The following is an 18896-nucleotide window of genomic DNA, read 5'->3' on the forward strand; positions in this document are numbered from 1 at the left end:
CAGTTCCCCACTTACTTTACCTTCCTCAAGCACTGACAGAACACAGACTCTGACGGAGCCAGACCAGTTGATATCAAATCATCTGCATTATGAAATGTACAGTACACTCTTAAAAATAAAGGTGCTTCAGAAGTTTCTTGAAGCGATGCCATAGAAGAACGATTTTTGGTTCCACAAAGAACCATTCAGTCAAAGGTTCTTTAAAGAACCATCTCTTTCTTACATTTTTGTAATCTGAAGAACCTTCTTTCACCACAAAGAACCTTTTGTGAAACAGAAAGGTTCTTCAGATGTTAAAGCTACTTTATGTAACCATTTAGACAAAAAGGTTCTTCTATGGCATTGTGAAGCACCTTTATTTTTAAGAGTGTAGGTCAATGTGTTAACATATTCATTACTATTTTAAATCAGAACTAATGTCATTGAAAGCTCAAATGTACAATAGACCTACAGTACAATAGATTTTCTATTCACAAAACCAGCCTCATGTTGTTTTAGAGCTGTGAATGATTGCAATATGTGCAGTCTATTGTTCTTGTGACTCTATAGGGCAGGGGTGTCAAATTTAGTTCCTGGAGGGCCACTGTCCTGAAAGAGTTGATTAGCTGGATCAAGTGTGTTGGAGCTGGTTGGATTGAAACTCTGCAGGATAGTGGCCCTGTAGGAAATGTGCTGTGAACTTGTGCTATAGGGAATGCTTAAACTTATTGTTGACCGGATTAGTAGTTTTCTAAGTGAAACCTGCTTATATAAAAAAGCGTAAAGTGTTAAATGAGCAGTTTAAAAGGGGAGTCAATGCAGTGTCACTTGTCATCTTTCTTAGCTATTTTATTAAAGTCTTCTTTGATGGACAAGATAAATGTATGAAACTGTAAATGTATGTCTGTGAACCGAACACAAGTATGTACTGAAAATAAATAAATAAACTGCAACACTATACATTCCATTTGCTGTAGAGTAAAGGCACCTAAATGAATGCAAGTATTTCATGCAAGTATCAGGGAAAGCCCACAAATTTGATCTAAAATCTCTAAAATTATCAAAAATGTTATTATTTGATATTTATTCACCTGATACAGTCAGTGTAACAGCAGCACTGGTGTCTGATCTCTGTGAGTCTGATCTCTGTGAGTCTGATCTCTCTCCTCTACAGCTGTATTTAACACCGTAAGACACATAATCAGCTCTGAAACTGAACTCTGCTGTTGTTGTTGTTCTGTATGGATAGAGAGTGTCTTCATCTTTAAACCAGCTGTATGTCCACTGAATGTCTCCTGCTCCCTGTATGTCACATGTGAGAGTGACTGTCTCTCCTCTGAACACACGCTGATCTGGAGTCACCTTCACTTCAGCTTATGGTCTCGCTGTATTAATACACATATGAGTAAATATTGAAGAAAAACATCACTGTATCATAATCACTGTTATTAACATATAAGAAAATGACTGCAACGTCAAGACATTTTCTGTAATTTCTACAGTTATTACTGCAAATTCCCTTTACAGTAAATAACCTTAATTCCTTTTGCATCATGAAAAAGCTCTCAAAAGCTCTTAACACTTAGAAGCAATTAGCATTAGTTTTTTTTAATAGTTTTGTTAATAGAATTTAAGATTTACTGCATTGTGTGTGTGTGTGTGTGTGTGTGTGTGTGTGTGTGTGGTGTGTGTGTGTGTGTGTGTGTGTGTGTGTGTGTGTGTGTGTGTGTGTGTGTGTGTGTGTTTTAAAGGCAACTGCACTGAGGCATCAAGAAACACATGAGCTTCTGCCACCCACACTGAGACTGATAATTCATGACAAGAGAAGAACTTTACTATGATTTTAAGAGGTTTGTCTATTCTGTTGTATTCACAGATCATACAATTGCAGACTGTACAACATTTGCATAATTTAAGAGTGTAAAAAGTGCAATGTAATGAGGTCATGTGACCGTTTGAGTCACTATTGTTGTATGATGTGATTTGTTTCACATGAAGAAAAAGGCAGAATACAGTTTATACTGAGCTGAATTTGGTAAACAGTAAGAGTTTTTCATTTTGATCAAAACCACAGTCTCTCAGATGGACATGTGATCATAACAGAGTGAGTTTATGAGGACAAATGATATTTAACTCACCCTTCACAGTGAGAGAAACAGACCTTAACTGTGATGATTTTGGTCTTTCATCTCTCTGTCCTCTACACCAGAAATGACCCTGATCGACTCAGTAGCTCCTCTGATAGTGAGAGTGTCTCCGTTTTCAGTGTAACGTTGGGAGTCCTTTAAAATCAGATTGTTGTCCTTTCTGCCTTTAAACCACTCATATCTCCACTCAGCTGTCTGGTAATATGTCCAGTCATAGCTCCGGTCATATTTCAGGCCATTTCTCTGTCTCCAGTCACTGTAAGACTCAATCACACACGTCAGATTGACTGTCTCTCCAGTGAATACAGGACTGTCTGGAGTCACAGTCAGAGTAGATCTGGGTAAATCTGTGAAGAAAGACAAAAATATGAAGGGACTCAAACAGCTCTATCAGGGAACAAATATTTTGCAAATATATTATAAATCTACAAAATAATTATTTATGTCCTATTTCATAATACTGGTTCTGTTTTATTTGTGTACTGTCTTAGTTTTCTGATGAATCTCATTTCAGTTTTTTGAGGAGGCTCTGTTTAAGTCATGAAGGATCTCAGGAATCTCAATCTATCTTATTTTTCTTGTAAGAGCGCCGCAGTTTAATGTGTCTGGCTTACAGTGTCATTCACTTCTGTCTTTTTTTTGCTACAAAACAGCTTGATATTGCAAACTGGTGTGTCCTACCATATTATTTTAATATATTATCTTAATTATGAACACACTGGTTTGTAGTGCACACAGTTTTTCCGTTTACTGCACTTTGTTATTCTATTCATTATTTCTCTACAGTGTCTAATGAACCTGACGTCTCACACATTCAAAGAAAATGGTTTACTTCTGCGCTGAAAAAAAAGATTGATAACAGCCTCTGTGTGTGTTTCTTCAAGAGAGCATCCATTATACACCTGTGTTATTATTTTCTTTGTTTTTATTAATGAGTAATCATAATCATTGATAATTTCATTGTTCTATTTAATCAAATAATCATTTATTCATTTTTATTATTTAGTGTTTCACTTATTTTACTTGCTCTTGCGGTGCTTTCAATTGTTGTTTAACATGATTGTTTGGTTTCAAGTAAGAGAATGTCTCCATTTCAAGGTTTTTAACATCACATGTTGATTTTCTTTAATACAGTTCTATCTACACGGCTGAATACGGCTTTGTGAACTGGTTTTGGGTATCAGACAGGACAAGATGGATGTCTCAGGATCTGATAAAGTGACTGGATGGAGATCTGTTCTAACAGTCACATGCTCAGACAAACAGCTAAAATGTAGTGTTACATCAGGAATGGACTTGAATAAGACCCTCATGCAGAGAGCAATAGAGACACCAGAACACAAATATTCATGATTCTGCTTTGATAAAAACACAGTTATATTAGACCCATATGATTTCACTCTGTCCCTCACTACATGCATTTAAAATATTTTAATTACTGAATTTTATGATGTTATGATTTTTATTTGTATTTATTTCAATTAATAAACAAAGAAGCTTGAATGTGTGATCTTCTGGATTCAGCATATTTTGATGTGCCATAACCATGTTTCATGTTAAATTAAATCCGTCTAAACTTTCACTTTCATTGATCTACAGACGATAAAGCAACTTTCTACAATTTCTCTCTCTGGTGGTGGTTTGAGGAGAGACCCCCACATGATTGTAAAGTGCTTTGGGTGTACAACAATACACAATAAAGCGCTATTTAAATGCATCATTCATTCATTCATTCATACAATAATTATTGTTGTATTTTTGTATTGTGATATATTGTGACAACATATTGTTGTACTTCTAGAAAGTCTCTCTGTAATGAAGCAGCTGATGAAAGGTGGTCTATGTTTTAGAGCAGCGCCTGGGTTTTAAAGATGCCTTATGTATTCTATGGCTGCTTATATTTTTTCCTGAATATTTTTCTGTTGCCTTAATATTCTTTTGTGAGGATAAATCCAGAGAATACAACATAATGCATTATATAGCCATATAAAAAAGTGTAAAGTGTTAAATGAGCAGTTTAAAAGGGGAGTCAATGCAGTGTCACTTGTCATCTTTCTTAGCTATTTTATTAAAGTCTTCTTTGATGGACAAGATAAATGTATGAAACTGTAAATGTATGTCTGTGAACCGAACACAAGTATGTACTGAAAATAAATAAATAAACTGCAACACTATACATTCCATTTGCTGTAGAGTAAAGGCACCTAAATGAATGCAAGTATTTCATGCAAGTATCAGGGAAAGCCCACAAATTTGATCTAAATCTCTAAAATTATCAAAAATGTTATTATTTGATATTTATACACCTGATACAGTCAGTGTAACAGCAGCACTGGTGTCTGATCTCTGTGAGTCTGATCTCTCTCCTCTACAGCTGTATTTAACACTGTAAGACACATAATCAGCTCTGAAACTGATCTCTGCTGTTGTTGTTCTGTATGGATAGAAAGTGTTTCCATCTTTAAACCAGCTGTATGTCCACTGAATGTCTCCTGCTCCCTGTATGTCACATGTGAGAGTGACTGTCTCTCCTCTGAACACCGCTGATCTGGAGTCACCTTCACTACAGCTTTTGGTCTCGCTGTATTAATACACATATGAGTAAATATTGAAGAAAAACATCACTGTATCATAATCACTGTTATTAACATATAAGAAGATTACTGCAATGTCAAGACATTTTCTGTAATTTCTACAGTTATTACTGTAAATTCCCTTTACAGTAAATAACCTTAATTACTTTTGCATCATGAAAAAGCTCTCAAAAGCTCTTAACACTTAGAAGCAATTAGCATTAGTTTTTTTAAATAGTTTTGTTAATAGAATTTAAGATTTACTGCATTGTGTGTGTGTGTGTGTGTGTGTGTGTGTGTGTGTGTGTGTGTGTGTGTGTGTGTGTGTGTGTGTGTGTGTGTTTGTTTTAAAGGCAACTGCACTGAGGCATCAAGAAACACATGAGCTTCTGCCACCCACACTGAGACTGATAATTCATGACAAGAGAAGAACTTTACTATGATTTTAAGAGGTTTGTCTATTCTGTTGTATTCACAGATCATACAATTACAGACTGTACCACATTTACATAATTTAAGAGTGTAAAAAGTGCAATGTATTGAAGTCATGTGACCGTTTGAGTCACTGTTGTTGTATGATGTGATTTGTTTCACATGAAGAAAAATGCAGAATAGAGTTTATACTGAGCTGAATTTGGTGAACAGTAAGAGTTTTCCATTTTGATCAAAACCACAGTCTCTCAGATGGACATGTGATCATAACAGAGTGAGTTTATGAGGACAATGATATTTAACTCACCCTTCACAGTGAGAGAAACAGACCTTAACTGTGATGATTTTGGTCTTTCATCTCTCTGTCCTCTACACCAGAACTGACCCTGATCAGACTCAGTAGCTCCTCTGATAGTGAGTGTGTCTGTGTTTACAGTGTAATGTTGAGAGTCCTTTAAAATCACATTGTTGTCCTTTCTGCCTTTATACCACTCATATCTCCACTCAGCTGTCTGGTAATATGTCCAGTCATATCTCTGGTCATATTTCAGGCCATTTCTCTGTCTCCAGTTACTGTCAGACTCAATCTCACACGTCAGACTCACTCTCTCTCCAGTGAATACAGGACTGTTTGGAGTCACAGTCAGTGTAGATCTGGGTGAATCTGTGAAGAAAGACAAAAATATGAAGGGACTCAAACAGCTCTATCAGGGAACAAATATTTTGCAAATATATTATAAATCTACAAAATAATTATTTATGTCCTATTTCATAATACTGGTTCTGTTTTATTTGTGTACTGTCATTAGTTTTCTCATTTCAGTTTTTTGAGGAGGCTCTGGTTAAGTCATGAAGGATCTCAGGAATCTCAATCTATCTTATTTTTCTTGTAAGAGCGCCGCAGTTTAATGTGTCTGGGCTTACAGTGTCATTCACTTCTGTCTTTTTTTTGCTACAAAACAGCTTGATATTGCAAACTGGTGTGTCCTACCATATTATTTTAATATATTATCTTAATTATGAACACACTGGTTTGTAGTGCACACAGTTTTTCCGTTTACTGCACTTTGTTATTCTTCTGGTTATTTCTCTACAGTGTCTAATGAACCTGACGTCTCACACATTCACAGAAAATGGTTTACTTCTGCGTTGAAAAAAAAAGGTTGATAACAGCCTCTGTGTGTGTTTCTTCAAGAGAGTGTCCATTATACATCTGTGTTATTATTTTCTTTGATTTTTATTAATGAGTAATCATAATCATTGATAATTTCATTGTTCTATTTAATCAAATAATCATTTATTCATTTGTATTATTTAGTATTTCACTTATTTTACTTGCTCTTGCGGTGCTTTCAATTGTTGTTTAACATGATTGTTTGGTTTCAAGTAAGAGAATGTCTCCATTTCAAGGTTTTTAACATCACATGTTGATTTTCTTTAATACAGTTCTAGCTACACGGCTGAATACGGCTTTGTGAACTGGTTTTGGGTATCAGACAGAACAAGATGGATGTCTCAGGATCTGATAAAGTGACTGGATGGAGATCTGTTCTAACAGTCACATGCTCAGACAAAAAGCTAAATGTAGTGTTACATCAGGAATGGACTTGAATAAGACCCTCATGCAGAGAGCAATAGAGACACCAGAACACAAATATTCATGATTCTGCTTAGATAAAAACACAGTTATATTAGACCCTTATGATTTCACTCTGTCCCTCACTACATACATTTAAAATGTTTTAATTACTGAATTTTATGATGTGATGAATTTTATTTCAATTAATTACAATTAATAAACAAATAAGTTTTAATGTGTGATCTTCTGGATTCAGCATATTTGATGTGCCATAACCATGTTTCATGTTAAATTAAATCTGTCTAAACTTTCACTTTCATTGATCTACAGACGATACAGTAACTTTCTACAATTTCTCTCTCTGGTGGTGGTTTGAGGAGAGACCCCCACATGATTGTAAAGTGCTTTGGGTGTACAACAATACACAATAAAGCGCTATATAAATGCATCATTCATTCATTCATTCATACAATAATTATTGTTGTATTTTTGTATTGTGATATATTGTGACAACATGTTGTACTTCTAGAAAGTCTCTCTGTAATGAAGCAGCTGATGAAAGGTGGTCTATGTTTTAGAGCAGTGCCTGGGTTTTAAAGATGTCTTATTATGTGTTCTTTGGCTGCTTATATTTTTTTCCTATTATTTTTCTGTTGCCTTAATATTCTTTTGTGAGGATAAATCCAGAGAATACACCATAATTCACTGTAAAAAGTCATAAGACAGAAGAAATGGATACATTTCAGCATCATTAATCTGTCTGTGTAAATGAATCTATGTACATCAGCTGCTTCAGTTTCTTTCTGCAGTGGAAATAAAATGATAAAAAGATTCAAATAAAAAGTGACTCAAGAAAAAAAAACTGTATATGTGTTTACAACTGTCAATATGATTAGTTAAATATGCTTATTTATGAGGACAATGATATTTAACTCACCCTTCACTAAGAGAGAAACAGCAGAGCTTGATTGTGATGAGACTGATCTTCCATCTATGTCTCCTCTACACGTGTACAGACCCGCATCAGATGTTTCAGATCGTTTAATAGTGAGAGTGTTTCTGTTTTCAGTGTAACGCTCAGACGTCTGTAACATTACACTGCCTTTATACCACTCATATCTCCAGTCACTGTGATCAGAGTTTATCACACACGTCAGATAGACTGTCTCTCCAGTGAATACTGTACTGTCTGGAGTCACAGTCAGTGTAGATGTTGGTAAAGCTGTGAAGAAAGACAAAAACATAAAGTGACTCAAACAGCTCTTCAGTGGAAAAATTACTTTGCAAATGTGTTATAAAACTATGTAGTTTATACATTAATGAATGTAATTTCATAATGCTGGTGTTTTATTTATGTATAGTGATAAGTTCCCTTTCAAGGGAACTTCGAACTGCGTCCTCTAGGGGTCGCTATGGGGAACACCTCGTCGTGACCCGTGTCTGAAGCATACAAATGAAAAAACACCAACGAGTTGGCCGGCGACAGCCTCTGACGTCACTACCGGTGCGACTATAAAACAGGCACCGGGAAAATACGTCATTCTCTTCTTCGTCTTCACTGACTGTTTTGTTTGAAGTGTGCATCTGAGAGAACCGGTAAGAGCGCTCTTTCTCTGTCTATCATGGCGACTACTAGCAAGCGTTTAGACAATGTATGCATCCGTGTCGGCGTTATTTGACACCTGATGACACACACGATCTTTACGTGATTTGTTTGGGTAAAGAGCACGCACGCGATGTCTTTGAGGAGGCAATCTGCGTGCATTGCGAGCATTTTTTCAAAAGGAAAAAAGCTCCGCTCTCGTTCGTCTCTCTTTCCGAAAAAAAAAAAAAAAAGGCAGCCATCTGCTTCCCGCGGTTCAGGACCCGCCGTTGCTGAGGCACGGAGGAGAATGAGCTCGTGAGAATGGTTTAAAGAGGGACTTTCCCTTTCGCGCTAAAATACAAAATGGCGGCGGACGAGAGAGAGCCTCAGGAGGATGATGTTATATCTTTAACACTTTCTGATACTGAGGTCAGTGCTCTGCTGGGTTTTTACCCAGGAAAAGCAGGAGATATTTGAGGATGGTGAAGAAGCTGAGGCTGAGCCTTCTCAATTCTCCTGCCCTGCGTATGTAGAGCTGTTGGAGTTTATGGATCGCACCTCGATGAGCGTTATCTTTCCGACCATAGCCCTCCAGCTCAGGTGAGCCTTCCATTTCTGCCTGATCTCTATACAGAGATCGAAAGGAAATGAAAGAGGCCGTTTTCTTCTCGCATCCATCGGTTTCAGCATAAGAGTTTTGCCGACATCGAGGCGATGCGCGAAAACGGCTATGAGAGGATGCCCCCTGCAGAAAGAGCTTTCATTCTGCGGGGGAGACATCCTCTCTTAATCTCCCTCCTTGCCATCTAAGCCCCTTCAAGCAATGCATCTTGCTTAAATGGCAAGGCATACGCAGCAGCAGCAGGTCAGGCTGTGGCTTTATTACAAAATAAATGCTTCAAGCATATCAGACTGATCTGCTGAGAGACCTGGATAGAGGCTAAGGCCTTTTTCCTGATCAGGTAGCCGAGCTGCGCCGCACCACAGGCCTCTCTCCGGGCTACCAAGCAGGCCGCCTCTGCCAAGCGCAGGACTATGGCGGCCATGGTGGTGGCGGAGAGACATCTGTGGATGAACCTGGCAGACATCGGGAAGAAAGAAAAGGCTTTCTTCTCGATGCTCAGGTATTTCCGTTGAGACGGTGATCGAGAAGTTCGGGGAGACGAAGGCGCACTCCGCTGCTTTCAGATCCTTCGTTCCACGAAGGTCCAGGTCTGAGCCCGAACAACATGGGGTCCTGGCCTGTCTCGATCTGAGGATCAAAGACGGGCACAGAAGGCTAGTGTCGCGACTCGCGCTCCTCCCCCACCTACGGGCAGGGTTAAGAGGAATTGTGGGTCACAAGGGGGTAAGCAGAACCTAAGGGATGTAATCCAGACGAGGCAGCGTTCTCGTCTGAGTCAGAGTGATACTGAGGTACTCGTTCCCTTTAGGGATTTTTAACTTCTGCTTTTATCCTCCCCTTCCTAATTCCCCTGTAACCACCAGCTCTCCACCTGATCGAGGTTAGGTGGAAACCTCTAACGCATAACAGTCTCCTATGCTGGACCTATAATGTTTTTGGCTGGTTCTATGTTCATAGCAACCACCTACTGATGGTCCGGACTAAAAGGAGGCGCCCCTTGAGCGGGGCTCCAGCGCAGGAGGGTGGGAGTATAAAAATAACCCTTTCTGTATATACTTATGTGTAAATTGCTGGTGGTTATGTGTCTACTAATAAACTCTGTGAGTTTCCTTTGCAGTGCTAAGTTACAGTGTTTACTCAAACACACGTCAGCCCCAGCCATCTGGCTTCATGTTCCGGTATTAGGCAGCTGAGATCACAGGTTTCTGCGGGAGCCTCCTTGATCATCAGGCCTGGCACAGCACTGCAGGGAATTTCATGGATGTCCGGCCAGGTCACCCTGAGGGGTCTCCTGGCCGCTTAGGTGCTGTCGCATCCAGCGGGAAGTGAAGGTGGCAGTTACAGAAGTCTTCTTGTATATGCTGCCTCAGGTGATGCTCCCCTCGCTAGAGGTTTATAAATTCGAAGCTTGCCTCTCCCGTGCGGTTCAGCGCCTCTGCGATGCTTAGGAACCTTTAGGTACACACGCTAAGCTCTGTGTACTTTCTGAAAGCCACATGGTGGTCAGTGTGCACGTGAACACTTTGCGCACTTTCTAAAAATCCACGTATTGGTAAGTGTGCACGCAAGACTCTGCGCACTTTCTGAAATCCTGTATGGTAAGGGTTACGCGCTCCGCCTCGTTCCCTTTCTTGAGATGATTAGACCAAGGGTTCCTTGGGCTCCATTCAGCCAGTGTGTATTCGTTTATACACTTCAAGCATCGCTTCCCTCAACATGAGGGGCTATTCGGGCGATTCTCGTGGTAGTTTAGCAGTGCTCCCCTTTTCCAAGAAGGGTCGCCTATGAGCGTGCTTCTCTGTATTCAGGAGTTCTCCTCTCATATGAGACTGAGTTCACTGTTTTTCCCAGAGCGCTCCAGCATTATTTCCACAGATCGAGTTGATGACTCTCAAACATACTTTTTTGAGATGCACCATTCCATCTATGAGCTGCTCTATCAGAGTGCCACGAGAGCCCTTCCTTAGAACAGTATTTAAAAATCCATGATATGGTAAGTGTGCACGTGAAGTCTTTGCACACTTTCTGAAATCCACACTGTGGTAAGTTCGCACGCTAGTACTCTGCGTTCTTTTTAAAATCCTATATGGTGAGGGCTTCGCGCGGTTGCTTCGTGCCCTTTCTTGAGCTGGTGAAAGCCCCGTTCATCTTGGGCGCCACTCCACCCATGTATCCTCGGATACCTATCTAAACAGGGTGTTGCTACTGGAGATCTGTTGAGACAGCTCCTTCAGCAAGCTTTTGCGGAAGCAAGCTGTAGCCCCTGTGTGACAGGCTAGACTTAGTATAAAATGCTAGGTTCCTAGCTGTATCCCTTTAAAGGAATTTTTCCTGATTCCAAGCCTTTAGCTCTACCACCGGGCCGAGGCCCTAACAATTAAGTTGGGTATGTAGCTTAGGCCTTTGGCCGTAAGGGGTATTGTCACAGACAGCCGTCTAAACGTCCCGGGGGCAACTCCCATTGAAATGGTAGAGTTGGTACTTAGTGTACTTAGGAATTTTATAAAGTAATGTTTTTTTATTTATTTATTTTATTATTATTATTATTAATTACAAGTAATAAACAAAGAAGCTTGAATGTGTGATCTTCTGGTTTCACCACATTTGATCTCCCATTACAATATTTCATGCTAAATTAAACCTGTAAACTTTTATTTTGGTTGAACTACAGATGATATACTGTCACATTGTTGTATTGTGATCTGTTATGACACAACAGGTTGTTCTCCTTCAGTTATAATATACAGTTGTGACTCTAATTCAGTGGTTCTTAATCCTGGTTTTGGGGATGTCTGGATGTGGTTTTGCACGTCTCTCTTATTTAACACCTGATTGTGTGATTAACAGAGAGCTAGATGAACTGAACTGAGTGAGTCAGATAAAGGAGACATAAATGTTCAGATCGGGTCTCCAGCAGCAGGATTAAGAAGCACTAATAACTGAACTGTGTGTGAATCTAACTCTATTCAGCTTTCTATAAAAAGTTTTAAAATCACTAATAACTGCACAATATCTATCCTATAAAGCAGGCTTAACCAAACTGAGGTTTGTGAGAGAACTGCAGGGGGTTTTGTGGGTTGAAATTAAATCATATAAATATAAAAATAAAATAAATAATAAAAAAAAAAATAATATAATTAAAAAAATAAAAAAATAAACAAACAAACAAACAAACAAACAAACAATGTAATGTGTATATTAACTAGGTATGGGTAATATGGTATAAAATGTTTAATTATGTGTTTTTTTTTCATATCAGTCGATATCGATATTATCACGATGGATGTCAAATTTAATTTCTTTCAAGTTTAAAGGCAGATTTTTGCTCCAATTTGAAAGTTGTAAAAACCAGACGTCTTATTGTGGTTTTAAACTATTCTTTATGATCAGAACATGACAAACACTTCGTTTTTGAATTCTTTACACTTTTACAGTTTTTTACTTAACAAAATAAATATCTTAATAGAAAAAATAAATAAATCTTAGTTCTGCATGTTCTAATGAAATCAAGAAACAGGTTTGTGTTCCCTGATAATATTTATAATTTGTTTTTCTTTATTTTTCTCCTAGAAACACATTTGATAGTAGCTTGAGTTAGGATGCAGATGCAGATTTATGTTCATTATCAAAATCAGTAATATCTGTAAAAACTGTAGCAATCTCATATGGTGAAATTTAATTCTGACTGTTTGAGGTGCTTTTAACCATTGGTCTTCCATAGTAGCATACATTTAGATCATGATAATCAATTAAAACCACAGTTATAGCGCCTCAGTACCATAAAAAAATGAAATATGGCTTCTAGGTATTAGTATAAAAACTACACGAATGTCTAAATACATTTAGTATAGGCTAAATACTAGCTTGATCACAAAATTACTGTAATTATATTCCATTACTCCTCCTTCAATACATTTAATACATACATTAATAATATAATAAAATATTCAGATTTCTGACACAATACCATGGTGCAGTTAGAGGTACTACAGTAAATCTATCTATATTGTGAGTTGATGAAAAGCTAATAATTAAATCATAAAAATACAAAAATAAAATAAATATTTTAAAAAATAAAAACAATTAAAATAAAACACAATAAAAAGATGAACTATTTAATTTGTTTATATGCATGTCATGTGACCATTAACTGATTTTAGAGAACAGAGAACATGCAAATGTGTTGCTAAATTATTATAAATACTAAAGTAAATAGTTTAGGTCAAAAGCATCCAGCTAAAATTAAAATAAAATAAAATAGGTGTGTGAATCACTGCATTATAGAAACAAATCACTGCATGTAGAAATAATAATGACTAACAAAGTAGAGACAGTTAGATCCGTTAGAGCGGTTTTTTTTTTTTTTTTTTTTTTTTTTTGAAAACTCTTGCTACTTCATACTTCATATAAAACAATGCTGAACTTTGACAAAGAAGTGAATTTTAAATGTTATACAGGTGCATCTCAAAATTTGAATATCATGAAATATTTCAAGAGTTTTTTGTTATAATTTACAACTTACAGCCTAGGGAAATTAAACATTCAGTATCTCAAATTATCTGAATATTCTATTTTGAGCTTGATTAGTTTGATTAATTTTGAGTATAAATACTGGGTACCTCCTGGGCTAGTTCAGAACATGCAACCACAATTATGGGAAAGATTACTGACTTGACAGTTGTCCAGAAGACGATCATCGACACCCTCCACAAGGAGGGTAAGTCACAGAAGGTCATTGCTGAAAGGGCTGGCTGTTCACAGAGTGCTGTATCCAAATATATTCATAGAAAGTTAACTGGAAGGAAAAAGTGTGGTAGGAAAAGGTTCACAAGCAGCAGGGATGACCACAGTCTTGGGAAGATTGTCAGGAAAAGACGATTTAAGAACTTGGGAGAGCTTCACAAGGAGTGGACTGAAGCCGGAGTCAGTGCAACAAGAGTCACCACGCTCAGATGTCTTCAGGAAATGGGCTACAGCTGTCACACTCCTAGAACCAAGCCACCCCTGAACCAGGAAAAAAAAGCATCTCAGCTGGGGTAAGGAGAAAAAGAACTGGACTGTTGCTCAATGCTGCACAGTCCTCTTTTCAGATGAAAGTAAATTTTGGAGTCAGGATGAAGACTGGAGAGGCACAGAATCCAAGCAGCTTGAAGTCCAGTGTGAAGTTCCTGAAGTCAGTGATGATTCAGGGGTGCTGTGATGTCTGCTGGTGTTGATTCATTGTGTTTTATCAAGTCCAAAGTCAAAGCATTCATCTATCAGGAGATTTTGGAGCACTTTATGCTTCCATCTGCTGACAAGCTTTATGGAGATGCTGATTTCATTTTGCAGCAGAACTTTAGCACTTAACCACAGTGCCAAAACCACTTCCAAATAGTTTTGATGACCATGATATTATTGGGCTTGATTGGCCAGCCAATTCACCTGACCTGAACCTCACAGAGAATCTATGGGGTATTGTGAAGAGGAAGATAAGTAACATCTGACAAACAATACAGAGGAGCTGAAGGCTGCTATCAAAGCAACCTGGGCTTCAATAACACCTCAGCAGTGCCACAGGCTGATCACCTTCATGCCACGCTGCACTGAATCCTGCAAAAGGAGCCCCAACCAACTATTGTGTACATAATTAAACCTGCTTTGGAGATCTTGAACATTTCTGTTTTGTAAATCTTTTTTTTTTTTTTTGATTGATCTTTGAGAAAATATTCATATTATTTGAGATACTGATTTTTTAATTTTCCTAAGATGTAGGTAACATCCAAATTATTCACGTATGCAATAAATTTGACCCAAATCTTTACAAACACTGATGACTTTTTTTTTTTCAGATTAAACATTATTTTTTCAACAGGCACATAGGACGAAAGTACTCTAAGCCATACAATAGGCCTTGGTGGTACTTCTGATTTCCATAGTTATACATTTCTTTGCTGCTATCAGAGCCATCTTAACTAAACATAAATTCTTCCTTTGATCAGGTTGAAGAATTGATTCAACCCTCTAATAATATAAATCTCGGGTCATATGGAAGCTTAACATTAGTAATTTTGTCAATAGTTTGCATTATATTTCCCCAATAAATTTTAAGTTCAGAACAAGTCCAAAACATATGCAATAATGTACCCACTTCTGTTTTACATCTTAGGGCAACATTCTGAATATGAATCACTGATCTTGTGTAATCTTTCAGGTGTATAATATACTCTTTGATAATATTGAACTGCATTAATCTGTCTACTAATAAATGAAAACGTTAGAGCACTTTCACAGATGAGTTCCCAAGTATCTTGTTCAAAAGTACATTCCAGATCTTTTTCCTATTTAAGTCTTGAAGATGATACATCCTCCCCATACAAGTCAATGAAATCGGTGTACATATAAGACACAAAACCTTTAGATCCTTTTTTCTCTCTTATAATGCTATCTATTGGGAGTAAACAGAGAGACCTTAAATGACCTTGTATTGTATTGATATAATTTCTCACCTGAAAATATTTGAAAAAGTGTTTAACAGGACGAGAAAACTTTATTCTCAATTGTTGTGTGTCCTCCTCATAAATCTCCAAACACTTGTATTCCCTTTTTATACCAATATTGTGTTATTCCATCTCTTAATGCCTCAGGAAGAGATGGGTATTGAATGCAATTTCAATTATTCATATAATTATTTACAGGTAGAACACAGCAACAAGGCAGAGGTCAGACACGTGAAGCACAACAACAGTAGTTATGGCTCTTTTAAAGAGCAGGTCATATGGTATTTTAAAGTGTCCTAATATTGTGTTGGAGTCCCCTACAACAGGTTTAAATGCCTCTAAGGTCAGAAAACATTGTCATTTTGTCAAAATATGCATTTAATATTAGAGTAATTTGCCAATGATTTCGAAACGATTCGTTCCAAGCAAGTTCGGAGCAAGCCCCTCCCTTTCTCAAGCCTACTTTGCTCTGATTGGTCAGCTGGCCAAACCTGTTGTGATTGGCACAGAGAGGAGTCCTTGAGCCAGTTAGCGAGTGCTACCATTGACAAATCACCTTTACATAAAACAATATAGTGCTCCAATCTGTTCTTATAATAATGACATTAAATACAAAAACACTTATGCAAGCGAATTGTGCCCACAGATAAAGTTTAGCTGCTAAACTGTGAACATTTGGTGGATACGTTACTAGCCGAGTGCTAACGTGACTAACTGATGAAACAATACAGTTTGTAAACCAAAATATGTCTACTGTAATGTTTGAAGAACGACAAACAAAAGATGCTCTGTCTTATCTTTTAATCAGAACTCAGAACTGCTGTATCACAGGAGCATCAGCCTTCGCTCGTCTCTCCCGCATTAACCCTGTAACTGCCGGTGCAGCAAAATAAACAGCAGTTTCACTATGATTATAAAGTCTGTGTGCTACACTACATTCTTAAATTATTAAACTAAGTAATTAGAACAACATCAGTATACAATAATCAATACATTCTTAGAAAATAGTGGGTTCACAGCGAATTATCAGAACTACTTCAGTAAGACAGTATTGTGCTTTACCTGGAAACCTAAAGCTGCACTATAGGTATACATCACATATTAGCACAAAAACTTTTTTGAGCACTCAATTAAAAAATAGACAACGTATCAATCATACTTACAGGTTGTGGTTCTGAGAGCTTGTTAGTCCAAATTAAGAAGATTAGAAGCCAACGAAGATAAAAGCTAAGATTAGAGAAGAAGTCCTTGGTAAAATGACATGCACAAAACAAAAGGTTCGAATTGTATTTCTGTGGTATCCCTGAACACAGCGTCGTCTTAAATATGATGTAAACCCTGCTAACACACGACGTAACAGTTACGTAACGTATTGGTAATTTTTGGTAATTCCGTGACTTACCAATTGACAACGTAACTACGACGTCGCATGCCCGTAATTTTATTACCATCACATTACCAACTCGCAACGTCGTCAGTACGTCCTTCCAACGTGACCAGATAACCAAGAACGTCCCAGAAAGGTTCTCTATTCGTAATATATTGGTAACTTCATGACTTACTGGCAACGTAACTACGACGTCGTTTGCACGTAATTTCATTACCATAACTTTTGTACGTTCTTTATATGCTTTCTGAGTATAGTGATATTTAAAAACTGTAATTAAACTTCAGACACAAGATTAAACGTTCCTTAAAGATAAAATGTGTCTCTTTTCACCAAGTCAGAATATTGACATGCTTTTAATATATAATGACGTGACATACAGCGCGCGCGCTTCCACAGCTGACACACCGCGCGCACAGTGTACTGACAAGAAAGGAAATACATTTTTTCTGAGTTGTGAAACTTTCTATTTCGTAAGGAGTTATGAACATGAAATAATGACACAGACTGGCTACACCATCTCATCTGCCGCAGATACTGTATCAGGAGGACAGCGCGTTTGTTTGAGGCACTTTTCACTTCAACTGTGTCTGACCGGAGAATTAGCTTTTCTGAGGTGAGTCTTACAATTTATAATAAATAAATAGGTTGATAAAATGTATAAAACAAAGTAAAAACAAACGTCTTGAACTCTGTAAAGACGCTAAAACCCTTTTTTAATAATATTGTTTTTATTAGCCTATTATCCGTTGAGAGTTACCATGGCAACCGCGGACACGTCATCAGCTGCTGGAGAGGAGAGGTCGCGTCTTGGTGTGTATGTGTTTCTCGTCAGTTATACCAAAGAAAAGTTCAACAACTGCGACAGATTGGTTAAGTAACACATGTTAATATCATCCACAGTCTACTCTATGTACTTTTGTTAGTATTTATACCTCTGTGATTATGGTATATTTCCTTAATTATCTGAAATGTCTGCTAGCAAATATTACGCTAGCGTAGAAACATAATTATAGCATAACGTACTAGATTTGAGCTCTTATTAATGATGAGTTTGGGCTTTTAATCACATCTTATGTGTAAAGGGGCGGTTTTGATAGCTTTGTAAATGTTTTTGCTGATAATTTGTCAATAGATAAATGGAAGTAAGCTAATTAATTTAACCTGAAATTCTGCACTGTAGAGTCTGTCAGTGACGTCACTTGCACGCAGTCTAAAATGGGCTGAAACTATTTCAAACAAGTTTTGATTTTTCATTGTAAACAAATTCAGGTATCTTAACATTTTTTTGTATTTTTTCCATATTACTATTGTTCTTTTCTGCATTTCTCTAGTTTGTTTATTTCTAATAAGGAGCTGGAGGCCGTGGAGAAGCAGATCCGTGACCTCGTGGAGAAGCAGGCTCAGCTGAGAGAGCGGAGAGCCGTGATGGAAACATTCAGGGGTTGACGCTCATAAGTCTGGGGTAAGTATACAGCACGCTGCTAACTCTCCCACCCCCTCTACTCTGTGTGGTTCTCTGCACAGGCTCGGTGTACCCAGGACGCAATCTTCCCAGATGTCCTTCATCCCGTGCCACAGCGGAAGACATGAGCCAGGCCCTGGGCGACAACCTCTCTCCCCCCGCCGCCTCCGGTCTTCTGGAACTCCACTGGAAACCGATTTGCTCCACTTCACGAGACAGAACACGACACTGTGTTCGTCGGAGACTCCATCATCCGGCACATTCGTGCTATGTTAGCTGAAGGTAAAGTGCACACTCACTGTTTCCCTGGGGCTCGTGTTCTTGATATTTCTGCGCAGATACCCGTGATCCTGAAGGGTGAAGAGAGCATCGGAGCGGTCGTGCTTCACGCCGGGGTTAACAACACCAAGCTGCAGCAGACACAGACACTAATGAGGGACTTCAGGAGCCTGATCGAGACGGTGTGCAGCATATCGCCTGCACGATGATCATCATCTCAGCACCTCTTCTCATGTATAGATGAGGACACGAAAGGTTCAGTAGACTTTTTGCTCTAAATGAATGGTTATTGTCATGGTGTAAAGAACAAAAACTGCTCTTTGTTAATAATTGGAATCTTTTCTGGGAGCGTCCTAGGCTTTTTCG

General features: G+C 38.0%; 1 protein-coding gene across 1 annotated transcript in view; it reads right to left on the minus strand.

Annotated features, from left to right (window-relative positions):
• Positions 1–2141: 2141 nt before the first annotated feature.
• LOC109059261 (sialoadhesin-like) overlaps positions 2142–18896 on the minus strand; it is a 58272-nt gene continuing 41517 nt past the window's right edge. Inside the window, exons 5-6 of the mRNA XM_042761414.1 lie at positions 7648–7932; positions 2142–2473 (exon numbers count right to left, since the gene is read on the minus strand). Coding sequence (XP_042617348.1) covers positions 2142–2473; positions 7648–7932 — 617 coding nt within the window. The remainder of the gene's footprint in view (positions 2474–7647; positions 7933–18896) is intronic.

This window comes from Cyprinus carpio, chromosome A7, assembly GCF_018340385.1.
Source record: "Cyprinus carpio isolate SPL01 chromosome A7, ASM1834038v1, whole genome shotgun sequence".
In the NCBI taxonomy this organism is placed as follows: domain Eukaryota; kingdom Metazoa; phylum Chordata; class Actinopteri; order Cypriniformes; family Cyprinidae; genus Cyprinus; species Cyprinus carpio.